Source organism: Herpailurus yagouaroundi, unplaced genomic scaffold (assembly GCF_014898765.1).
Source record: "Herpailurus yagouaroundi ecotype Mexico unplaced genomic scaffold, PumYag 140, whole genome shotgun sequence".
NCBI classification, from domain to species: domain Eukaryota; kingdom Metazoa; phylum Chordata; class Mammalia; order Carnivora; family Felidae; genus Herpailurus; species Herpailurus yagouaroundi.
Window position 1 is genome coordinate 42,166,697 of NW_024412395.1, and position 12,909 is coordinate 42,179,605.

General features: G+C 42.0%; 1 protein-coding gene across 12 annotated transcripts in view; it reads right to left on the reverse strand.

Moving 5' to 3' along the window:
* RBMS1 (RNA binding motif single stranded interacting protein 1) overlaps positions 1-12,909 on the reverse strand; it is a 224,940-nt gene that overhangs the window by 20,988 nt on the left and 191,043 nt on the right. For all 12 annotated transcript variants that reach the window (XM_040475166.1, XM_040475172.1, XM_040475167.1 and 9 more), the window contains 2 exons: positions 9,448-9,605; positions 7,156-7,235 (listed from right to left, as the gene is read on the reverse strand). In XM_040475166.1, coding sequence (XP_040331100.1) covers positions 7,156-7,235; positions 9,448-9,605 — 238 coding nt within the window. The remainder of the gene's footprint in view (positions 1-7,155; positions 7,236-9,447; positions 9,606-12,909) is intronic.

Sequence of the window (12,909 nt, forward strand, 5' to 3'; positions counted from 1 at the left end):
TCTGCTCTATGTACACACTGGGTAAGGGAGACAGGAACACATCGCAATCCCAGGGGTGTGATCACATTGTCCTAAAGCTACTACCAGGAGCATCACACATGTCTTCAAGGGTTTCTTTTGTCCAGAGCTGTCAACGTTTTCTGTTTTTACAGAATAACAATAGCTTAAGACAAACATTCAAGGAACAAAATAGGCAATAAAAACCCATGAAAGATTTCTAGCCTTTTCGTTAGAGTCGTAATTTTTCCTCTAAACATTACCTTTCTGCCTCCTGGCACAGGACAATGCCCAAATAATATCACCTATAGACAGAGACTTATGAAATGTGGGTAAGAGCAGTTCTCAAGCCCTGCTGGGCATATACCCAGTCTGAAAAGTCAGAATAACACAGAAACAGATGTAAAGCAAGCTGAGGTCTTTGGACAGACCTGGCCAGCAGTTATGCACTTCACTGGAGCCCTTCCATGACAGACGAAGCTTCGGGCTGTGGCAGAATGATGCCAGCACAATACCGAGAATATAATGACTCACATATCCAGGGCTAGACACATTTTTCTCTTTTAAAATTCTTCGCCCTTAGCACACAGGAACGTATTCAGACTCTGATAACATCATGGAGAGGTCCAGAAAGAAAGATGAGTAATCACACTGCATCCTGCAGCAATGAACATATATGTGGACTTTGTCCGTGTGTGTGTGTGTGTGTGTGTGTGTGTGTGTGTGTGTGTGTGTGTGTGTGTGTATGCGTAGGCAAAAACAGAAGGCACGGAGCAAGCACTCTAGGACAGTTCCAGCTAACATGCCAACGTGCATTCATTAGTCTTCTCAGAGACTGTACTCTCTTCCAGGCAGGTACAGGAAGAGCATTTTTTAGACAAAACCCTGAATCATGACCATGAGTGACAGTGTTGTTGCCTGGGGCATGTCTCCTAATCTGAACATCTGGTCTAACTAACGAAAACTCCCCATCCCTTGTTTCTAACATTCACTGTGTGGGAAACCACCACCATATGATTTCCCCGTAACAGAATTTTTATCAAGGAAATATTACGTTATTTCAAACCTCTGTGAAATTCACCTGGATTGTCTGACAAAGCAGTCATTGGTTCTTTAACCCTGGTTCGGAACCTTCCACGCAAATCTGATGTACCGCAAACCAGCTAGCACTCAAAATCAAGATAGAAATCAAGACAAATCCAAATAAAAGGACAATGCTTCAACATTTTCAGGGGAAAACAAGAGGCTGGATGGGGAAGGATAGAGGGGATGGCCTTATGAGTAATTTTTTTCCAGCACAAACTATTATGTATATTTAAGAAAGTTTGCTGGAAGATAAAGCCTCTTTGGAAATATGGTAACATCAGGGCCACCTGGGTGGCTCAGTCAGTTAAGCGACTGACTCTAGGTTTTCAGTCAGGTCACCATCTCGTGGTTCTGTGAGTTTGAGCCCCGCATCAGGCTCTGCACTGACAGTGTGGAGTCTGCTTGGGATTCTCTCTCTCTCTCAAAATAAATAAATAAACTTAAAAAAACAAAATATATGGTAACATCAGGCACCAAAGCACAAGATTTTTAAGAAGCAATTTCAGAAAATAGATTGCACTGAAAATCCTGATGTGGATTTTCACAGAGCTACAAACACGGACTACTCTACGCACATGCCCCCAGGACAGGGTGGAGTTTGTCTGGTGCGGGGGAATTCAGCCACATCACTCTGGTATGAAGAGAGCTGGCAGAAGAGTGGGTGGCACGTGATAAGTGACACTTTATGTGCAGATCTGACCTCCTGCTTAGCCACCTAGAGACTTTCTTAAGACCGCTACAGTTAAGATGAGTTCACTGTTCAGTTTGTTAAGTTTCACAGTGTCTTTTGGGGAATGCATCGAACGTGGGTTTCTTTTCTGTACTTGCTTGGCTCCAATGTCACAGGCAAATTGCCAGTTGTGCAAGAATCTGAGTAACTCTGACAGAAACCATCCTGGGTAATTCTGCTTATGCCAGCTCAACAACTTGCATCACTGATTAAACCATCCTCTGACTGTATTTATGAGACGTTATGTCTGCCTAGCAATGAGCCGACGTTATTTAGACATTAAAGTGGAGGCTCATTCAATTTACCCTTGCCTGACAATATTTTTGTTTTTCATCTGGCTCTACTGAAAATAATATATGCATTCCTTGGAGAAACCCATGGTATGCAGTAGCCATTTAGGCAATTTGAGAGAGCAGTAGCTAATAAACAGACTGGTAGTCAAAGAAAATTTTCATATTATGTGTACCAAAAAAGGGGAAAAATCCAGAGAAGTTCAAAACTGCTTCAAATTCTGTTGTGGCTCTCAAATCCACTTGGGACTTGTTTTGGGGAAAAGTTGAGTTGACTGGAACTATCCTTCCAAGGCCCACATTATACATTTCAAACTCCTGCCTAAAGGCAGTTCAAACTCGTTTACATGCAAAGAAGTATTCAGAGAAACCCTCAAAATAGCCATGATTACTGTGATGAGCGAGCCCTACGTGAAAAAATGCTCTTGGAAACCACTTGGTAACCTCTGCTGTTATAGGGCGATGCACAGGCTTTCTGTGCCTAGCACAAAATTAAAAATAAAACAGCCCCTGTTGCCAAAGAACTTGCAGTCTAGTTGGGAACTAATACATAGAAAAAAAATCAGGAAACGTTAGAAAATGGCACAAAATCAAGTTCTGATTCAGAACAGAGAGAGTGACTTGACTGCACCCCCCCCCCCCCCAGCAGTGATTCTCTGGAAGCAGAAGGAATCTGTTTCTTACCCCCCGGGTGACACCTGGCACAACTTAGAAGAAACTATTCTCTACTAGTTGCAAAGGTACAGAGACTCCTACAATCATTTACATGTGGTTTGGAAATCAAGGTCTTTTTTTCCTTGAATAGGTATGACCAATAGTCTTTAAACCCACTTCAAAGAAAACAGTTTAAATCATACAACCATGAAGTCCAATCTCGATCTGTGACACCCTGAGATCTACTTCATTCAGGAAACTGGTAGATCTTATCTCATCTCAGACTCACACAATAGCAAAACAATTGTGTGCAGGGGTATTCTTCCTTCTCGAACTTTCTCTGTTGTACGTAAAAATGAGCTGAGAAAGTAAAGTGGTCACTGGTGGGTGGATGAGCAGCCCTTCAGAGAGACTAAGAGCGTGGGGTCCTGACACCGATGACATGGGGAAGTGAGGAGAACACCAGGAGTCGGCTGTGCACACGTGGTAACCTCAGAAGGCCCCGCGGGGTAGGCTTTACAGAAAGCTCCCACGTATTACATTTCTCTCTCGTCTTTACTTGGTTGGAGGGTAAAAACATTGCTTTTTATTTTCTTTCAACTCAAGTGCTGTTGATGGAAAACAAAACGAACTTAAAAAACAAAAAGAAAGCTCCTGCACAAGGTTGAGTTCCCTGGAATAGTGTATTCCAGGTCTTTTTATTGCACGCTCCAAACTTGTGCCCTCAGGCACTTCAAGTTCACAGGCAGTCCTGCAAACTGTGTGCTGTTGGGTTTTAGCATGCCAAGATGAAGTGCAGCCTGTGGTATCACATGTACTTACAAATAGGTTCTTCCACGAAGTGAGACTTAACTAGATGTGGAGAATTAAAGTAAATCTCTAATCACTACTACCAGCCACCCAGTGAAGCATGGAATACTGGGGCTACAGCAGAATAAATACTCAACACCAGTTACACATGCACAGCCTAGTGTATGGGGCAAAATGGAAACGTCTTCCAGTTGGTGGTCGGCCGTTAGCGCACGAGCATGTGAACATGTAGTATTGTCTTGGTGAACAGTACAGTGAAATTGATACAAAAGCAGCAAACATATGGCTGATGTACTGTGCCGGGATGAAAACAGGAAGATGAGAAAAGTTTCTGCCTTCAAGGAGCTTCTGGTTTAGTCAACTGACACATTTAAACATATTAAGGGGACACAGAAGACAACCCAACTGAACAGGGGAGGCTCTCACACGAGGAGGCAAGATTTGAACACGGGCCTGAAGGGTGAGGGTTGGAGAGCCAGGTTAAAGGGAACTGGAGGGAACTAACTTGGAGACCTTATGAAAGAAAGCAGAGAGGAACAGGGCAGCATGGCATGTTTGGAATACATCTGCAGTTTGGCCCGGGAGGACGGTACATGGTAAGGCAGAGAACAGAGAGAGGGCTCAAGAAGTAGGCAAGAGCCCTTTCACCTCTGGCCTTCAATGACATTCTAAGAGCCTGGAAGGGAGAAGGGGGCTTTTCGCCATAAAATGACACAGAGGCCTGTATTTTATCAAACTTGCTGGCCGCAGGCAGGGAGGGTATCTGGGAAAGGGAAGGCTAGCTATCAGGCAGGCAATTAGAAGCCTGCTGTAATGGCCTTGGTGACAGAGAAGGGGTTAAACTAGGCTGCGGTGGGAGGGATGGAGGGGAGAGGGTAGGTTCTAGAAGTTATCAAGAGAAAAAAAAAGTAAGGACTTGAATGGCTTTGTACGTGAGAGATGACGGATGGTGCGGAAGGCAGAGCCCAAGGTGACTCGACCCTGAGTTTCTGGCTTGAGTGCCTGGCTGGGTACCAGTTCCACTCACTGAGAAATGGCTAACTGAAGAAGAGCAGGATTAGACGGGAAAGGGGGCTCGTTCCTCTTTGGAGACAGTGAACGTGTGGTGACTGAGACCAGGCAGCCGGAAGCTCAGGGGAAAAGCCAGGGTGGGAGATGAGCGCTTCTGAATGTACATACCAGCTGAAACCTTGAGAATGCATGACGTCTATTAGAACTGTGGAATTTGGGGAAATAGCAACAGTTAGGGTTTAGATAGAAGAAACAAGCCCACAAAAAGAGAAGGAAGTAACACAAGATGGAGATGGGAAGAAAACAGAGAGATGGGTGAAAGAGACGTCAAAGGAGGACACGTCAAAGGATGAGTCATGGACCAGTAGCATCAAGTACAGCAGACAGACAGCATCACAAAGGTAGAGAAGCTTCCAAACTGGATAGTCAGGAGCTAAGTGTTAAGGGCTGCATTGTGTTCTCATGGCTCCCGCCCCCCAAAAAGGCTGGCATCCTAACCCTTGGTAACTCATAATGACAGAACAGGACCTTATTTACAAATAGAGTCTTTATGCTTAAAAAGAGTGGGCCCTGATTGAATGACTGGTATCCTTATAAAAAAGGGGAAATTTGGACATGGAGACAGACATGCACAGGGGGAAGAAGGCATGAAGAAACACAGGGAGAAGATGCTCATCTACCAGCCAAGGATGGAGGGAGGCCCCTCCCTCCCTGCCAACACCTTGACCTTGCACTTTCAGCATCCAGAACTGAGACAACACATTTCTACTGTCTAAGCCACCCAGCTTGTGGTACTTTGTCACAGCAGCCCAGCAGACTAATATGGACAGTTTACCATGCAAGACACAAGGGGAAGAAGTCAGGTTGGGGAGGGCTGAGGTATGAATGTAAGGCAGAAATGGGGACTACACCCTTACAAGGTTTATGTGAGAAAAAAGCTAGAGAGGAACACAGTGCTTGGTTTAATTTAGTTTCAAGATCAGAGACACGTGAATGATCTCAAACACAAATGGATAGATTTTTCCGGGAAACTATTTCAAATTTAAAACGTGTTGGCATAGTTCATAGTTTTGTTCTCTGTATTCTGTGATTTAAAAAAAGGCCTGTTGTAGTAATGGTCACAATTTTTGTTCCTAGTGTTATTTGTGCATTTTCTCAACTTCTCTACCAATTAGTCATGCCAGAGATGTTACAAATTGAAAATAAAGGTTTTTGTGTTTTTTTGGAAAAAAAAAATAAAGGCAAAAGACTTTGAAATTATAAGAGAGGGAGGGGATAACTGGCAGAGCAAGGTCCTGATGGGACGCGATCAAGGCCACAGCTTGGGACCCCCTGTTTTTTGAGACTTCAGGGAAGGAAGGAGTTAAGAATGGGGATGGAGGTGGTCCTTGTTGGGAAGAGGCAGGAAGTTGATGGTGTTTCCACCTGTGATCTCAATTTTACTCATCAAGTAAGAAGCAAAGTCATCTGCTCAGAGTTGACAGGGGGTTAAGGAAGAACCGAGCAGGTGGGTGGAGACTGCCGTCAGGGAAGGATGAGAAAACTGAATGAGGGCCAATGATGCTGGGGGTCTGGTCATGCTGGAGACAACATTTACCTGCCTGGATTTAATAGAGGCAGAGGAGGTGGCCTGTTGTAGAATTAACCCAGGTTTAGCATTCTGCAAAGCAGGTGTGACCAAGGTACGGGTACAAGAGAAGTCACGATACTGTTAAAGAAATGGTTTTAGCACTCAAGAACGGAGATGAGGTTTGGCAGGGATGGAAAAGTGGTAAAGGAAGATCCTTCTGTATTTTGGATCAGGTTTAGTGGGAGCTAGAATGAGAGCGATCTTGGAATGAAAAGCTCCTGAGGTGTGGTATTCTTGGTCATGACAACACAAGGCAGAGCGCGGGGAGGAGGTGGTTAGAATGGACTGGACAGAAGGGCTGTAGGGACTGAGGTCCGGGCTCCAGAAGGGGGTGCACGGTGACACATGCTGGAACCTTCCACAAGAAAGGCAGGAGCTAAGATGGAAAGTACCTCGGCCCTCAACGGACAGGACTGCAGGACACAAGATTTACTGAGGATGGTAGTGGTAAGATGGGGAGTTACAGGACGGCCTGTCTACCAGAGAAGGAGGGGCTTCTACAAGTCAGACCCTCTGTCCTACTGGGATGGCTTCCATTCATATTTAAACACCCAATGTCTGGAAGAGACATATTTTTTTTTTTTAATTTTTTTTTTCAACGTTTATTTATTTTGGGGACAGAGAGAGACAGAGCATGAACGGGGGAGGGTCAGAGAGAGAGGGAGACACAGAATCGGAAACAGGCTCCAGGCTCTGAGCCATCAGCCCAGAGCCTGACGTGGGGCTCGAACTCACGGACCGCGAGATCGTGACCTGGCTGAAGTTGGACGCTTAACTGACTGCGCCACCCAGGTGCCCTGAGACACATTTTTAAGTCTTATTTGTACGATCAAAGAAATAAGTTTTAAGAGCTAAATGAGAGTATGTGGTTCTTGATACATCATGTGCTAAAATTATAGATACATTACATAAAAAACGACTGATAAAATTTTAGATAAACAACATACCAGAAACTCCAGGTGGTGTCTTAATGAATTTTCCATTAAAATGACCAATAACGGCTTCGCACTTTTCTGTTGATTCCATCCTATTCATCCATAAAAATAAAACACACGTTTAGAGATCTCTTAGTTGTCATTTGGTTTTGTGCATGTGAGCACTCTTACAGGTTTACTAGATACAAATGAAACCTAGCAAAAATGTGAATAAGAAAAAGTGGGTTTATTCTTTTATCTAATTGTTATATGTGTACTTCTGTCATAAAATGAAAACTGGTCTCCACAGAGTACTTTCTGAATCATAAAAGAAATACATTATACCCAGAGAGTTTAATATCAAGCACATCAAATGTGTCAGTTTTTTCTACTTGTTGGAAAACTGGCAATCGATACACAATAGTCTTTCTTGGTCATGATATTGAATTAAAACAGAAATGCCAGCTCAAAATACGATTGTATTTATTATTGCTGCCAGAATATTAGTCATTTGATGACCTTTCCTTTTATATAGTCACAAAAGGACAGACTCAAAAGTCATGATAAGAACGAGTGAAAATCACAGGACACTCCTTGTATGGTTTTACGTTAGCTTTAGGTTTAAAATTAAGTCAGCAAAGTCAGTTATGTACCTTCTTTGTCACCCTGGCTTCAGAGAATGAGCAGAGGACGGAGTCTAACTTCACAATTTATTCTACATCTGCAGGTGGCTAAAAACGTTTGAGAAACATTTCAGGGAAATTACATTATTTTGACTTTTTTTTTTTTTTTTAATGGAAGAAACACTGAATAATCTATTCAAAATGCACTACACTCCTGATTACCCAGAGAGTTACATCTTGGTTTTAATGGGTAGTAACAGTTTTAAAAAGCCATAGAATTTAATTGGGTTCCATCTTTGGATACAAAACTGAAACTGCTTGATCTGCTTTCCGAACACCCACAGAGGTAAGGATTTTTAGATGGTGCTGAGCTTTTCACTGTTTCCCTTGGACCTTTGAAGCAATGAAGGGTACACTGGAAATGCAAGTTTTGGTGACTTTCCACCTGTAGAAATTTTAGTTTTGTTTTAAAATTATCTGGCTGAACAGAAAGAGCTGTTAGCTAAAAACCAGAAGAACCGAGTCCCAGACCAGTGCTTTGGAAGTCTGGTGAAAATGCAAACATTTCTTCTTTGACTCCATTTTCTTACTTGGAAAATAGTAAACAATGCTGTTTGTGTTGATTTCACAGGTCTATGGGAGACATGATGGTCACCAAATAGGATACTGCATATGAAAGTAAAATGCCAGCAGTTTTTCTTCTAAAATAAAAGTCAACACATTGAAAGATATAGACGTTATGTGTTCCTGCACAGTATGAATAGGTTCCTAAATAACGTAAAATCAGTTTTCGTGCATGGGCTTTCAAATTAGAACTATGTCAAAAATCAAAGCTCCTTCTGTTTAAGATTTTTCTGTTGGAAACTAAATTAACCAATACACTGAAGTATCCTTTCTGGGGAGAAAGGTATGAAAATAAGCTGTAAGGGGCCCCTGGGTGGCTCAGTCAGTTAAGCATCTGACTCAGGACTTCAGCTCAGGTCACGATCTCAGGTTTGTGAGATTGAGCCCCGCTTCAGACTTCTGCGCTGATAGCGTGGGAGCCTGCTTGGGATTCTCTCCCTCCCCCTCTCTCCTCTGCCTTCCCTGCTCTGCTCCTACTCTCTCTTTCAAAATAAATAAATAAACTTTAAAAAAAGCTAGAAGTGAAAGCACTTTTAGATATATCTGTAACATATTTCTTAAAAAAAAAAAAAACAACACTAATCTGAAGCAAAACTGTAAAATGTTACAACTGCTGTAGCAATTGGTGGTTAGACAGGTGTCCAATCATTGTCTTACTTTCTGAATGTTTGAAATAATCTAATCCATTGACTTTATGATGAATCAAATTTCCATCTAATAAGAAAAAGCCATACCAATTTATTTATGAAATCTAGGAGCCTATGATTGTTACTTTTAAGAAGTTATAGGCATCCTGGTCTAATTAATCAAAACATTAAGGACACATATTTTCAAAACTATTGCTCATGTGGTATTTCCTTGCCCTGGGTCACCGAATATTTAGTGTCCTCCGGTTCAAGAATCCTAATGAACTCCCAAAAGATCTGGAAAAACTACCAACCAAAACTTACACAGTTAAATTCATGGTAGAGCTGGCTCCCATAACCCTGCCTCTTCTCTTTTTGCTCGACTTTTATTTTGCAGGAAACTTAGCAGAGCTATTGTCACTGACACAATAAAGACAGAGCAGCGTGCTTACCTAGCAAAGCCAACACCACGACTCGTACCACTGGAATCACGTAGTATCCTTGTAGAAATAACTTGTCCAAATGGCTTGAGCATAGTTTCAAGTTCTTGCTCATCCATGGACAGTGGCAAATTAGAAATATATAGGTTAGTAGGATCTTGTTCCTGTTGCTAAAACAGAACAGAGAATTGTCCGTTAATGTCGAACTGAAGTTGAAGTATTTACGTTAACACACTTACTTTTCTTGAGCCACTCTCTCTGCTCAGGTCCTTTTAGAGCGCTACCTAGAGGGAGCATGGGAGCTACAGAACACCCAGGTCACCTTGGACACTTGAAAACAGTGTCTGAAGCTTGGACAATCTGTGCAGGTCGGACATGACTCCACTGCGTCGTTCTTAGCGGATCTGGGGGTGGAATTGCTGGCATGCACTGCAGAGCTGGAGAGGAAGCCCTCATTGAACCACACTCTCAGCTGTTTGCAGCGCTCCCAAAAATAACCAACCTCTCCTCCACTACTATTTTTAGGAGTCCATTTCAGGCACACTATTGCACACAAGGGTAATACTGTGAATAATTCAATCCAGAGACAGATAACGGATTCTGAACCAAGGCGTCTAAAGTCCACTGGGGCTTTATCTCAGTCCCCTTCCTCTGCTCCATGGCAGGGTCCTTACTACTTCCTTTTGAGTTGTGATCACCAACGGGGAAAGGAGAGCCCGTAAATTCACAAAGACAAATAAACTCAAAGACTTATAAAATGATAAACTCTAGGCAGAGCAAACTTTAGAATCTGCATAAAGGTGAACTCAAGAGTAAATGGGGGAAGGGAGCTCTGCTACATCCTTGCTCCTCAAAGAGCGATCCAGGGGCCAGCCGTGATGGGATTACCTGCAAACCTATCAGGAATGCAGAATCTCAGGCGCCCTCCCAGGCCCACAGAATCAGAAGCTGCATTTTAACAGGATTTCCAGGTAATTGATATGCATATGATGTTTAAGGAGCAATAATTAGATCATTTCCCACTCACCTTTCCTTTGCTCAGACAGAATCAGCTGAAACCAAAGATACGCAACTGAATTTTCTGAGAACCAGTAACTACTAGGTATATTTACTAAGAGTCCAGTGTTAAATTATCAGAGAAAAAGCTTATATGACAACTGGAATATTTTCTGACCACGTCAGAATCACTTCTAATCACTTCTGCAGGATCACTTCTGCAATTGTAAGATTGGAATTTTAATTTAGTTTTAAATCAGGCTTTCCTTTGATCTTACTAACCAAGTGTACCTTTACACACTGAACTATGCAGGCTTATGACTTTTCTTTAATGAGCACTTTTAGTAGTCATTCATTGATATTTTAGCATTAGGCAACAGAATGGCAAACTCATATTTTAGGTGTCCAAAATGCACAGTGCTTTGAAGCATACACATATTTGAATTGTACAAAAGTCTCTACTTTTAAGTTTGCCCTATCATTAATTAAACCTGAAATGAAACCCGTCCTTTTATGTCATCTGGAGTAAAAGTGAACACTGACCTTTTGTGATATACTTACCTGGTAAGATTTAAAATAACAACCTGGCATCCTAGGACATGGCAAATGCTCTGGTATTCCCAAACATTCAAATTATCAAATCTGGAGAAACTATGGGCAAAAAGTATTGTCCCTATGACCTCCTGGTTCTGACAGTGGGCAGCAACATGGAACCAGGCCAGTCCCAAACGTGTGCAGCAGAGGCTCCAGGCCTGGGAGTCCCTGGGGTGTGTCAGTGTGGGTGGATCCAAGAAAAAAAGTGAAATTTTTCAAATGCTCACTAGCAAGCCAAATACGTAACCTCATTAACCCTTCACAGGCTGAACAAAATGCTAACTATCTTTGCTTTTAGCTGAAATTAGGATCAGCTCAATGTGGAACGACTGATTATTTTATGCTGAACAAAACCTATCTTTATATCTTTAAGGTATAAAAATTGGAAAGTGATTTAATAAATGCAAAACACTAACAGATAAAGTGTTTGGAAATATAAAGAAAAGCAAAACGGTCTTAGGTATGAAAGTTTTCAAATGCTTCTGCAGTAGGGTGAGAAGTAAAATGTTCTCTCCTTATTTTCATTTCACTCACTACATTTGCCCCATTAATTGCACAGCTCCTGGGTTAGTCATCTCACGTGGGCTCTACCCTCCCAAGTCCCTGAAGATTTCCTGTGGTGCAGAAGGCTCTATTTGTTCCTATGGAAGTCTGGTCCTTAACTGGCCAGTACAGATGGAGTCCTTTCTCTGAGGGTGGGTCCTGATGAGCCCCGTAGCCTCCTACAGCCAAATGATGTGTACAGCATATTTCATGCATCCCAGACTCGCATAAAATAGCCTTGACTCCAGTCCCGTCTTCCAGCTGCTTATAGTTAAGTAGGAGAGATAGAAACACAAGTAATAAGTGCTATGACAGAGATGGGTACCAATCACAATGGGAGGATGGATGGGGGGAAACGTGTCTTGGGAAGACAGTGAAGACTTTCCGGAGGGCATGACATTGAGTTGAGACTTGGGAAACAAACAAGTCGTTGAGGCTGAAATCAGATTGTGAAAGGCTTTCTAAAGAATTTGATTCTACTTGGTCAGTCACTGCTGTTGAAACTTCCATTTCAGTGCTGCGAACAGCAAGAAGGACTATGTATCCTGAGGAGTCGGCAGGCAGAGGCCAAAGTAACCTTGCCAGAGTGCAAAATTTTTTTGAAGCCTTGTGTTGTATCTTAGAAAAAAAAAAAAAAAGTCATGTAAATGTTGCAATCTATTCCCTAACTATTTAGGTTTGTTTTAGTATAGAAACAGTATTTCTGACCTCATACTTTCAAGTACTACTGGTACTCTGGGGAGATAAGCTGTGTTTATCCTGTGATTTCATGTACTGGGGTGGGGGAGGGGAAGCAGGAGGACGGAGGGACTGCCGTCCATGAACTGCAGTTAGAAAGCCACAGTCTGACAAAAGGGGAGGTTTCAGAAGCATGGAAACAAGGAAATGATATGATCAAACCTATCTTATGAGAAAAATCTCTGAATCATGCTTAGTCAGATTCAGAATAAAGCTGGGAACCCCCTAATTAAAAAGAATTAAAGCCCTCCCTGGGCAAAGATATGGCCTAAAAAATGTTACGTAAGAAACATATACCACAAATATTGTGGAGACTTCTCTATAAGTTACAATTATAACAATTAAATGACTAACATTTAAGAATGTTCAGAGGATATTTGTCATATGTGAAGTATTTTTAAAAGGGTTAACAATGTAGGTACAAAATACTTTCTAAATCCATGTTTTAAAATACGATTAAAATATGTGTAAAATACTACATTCTTTAAAGTCTTGATTCAACCTGAAAATTTACCAGTGAAGAAAAAAATAAGCACTAAAAACAGAATCCAGAAAGAAACTGAGCTCTTAACCCATTCATTGGTAAATAGTGAGCTAAAAGTA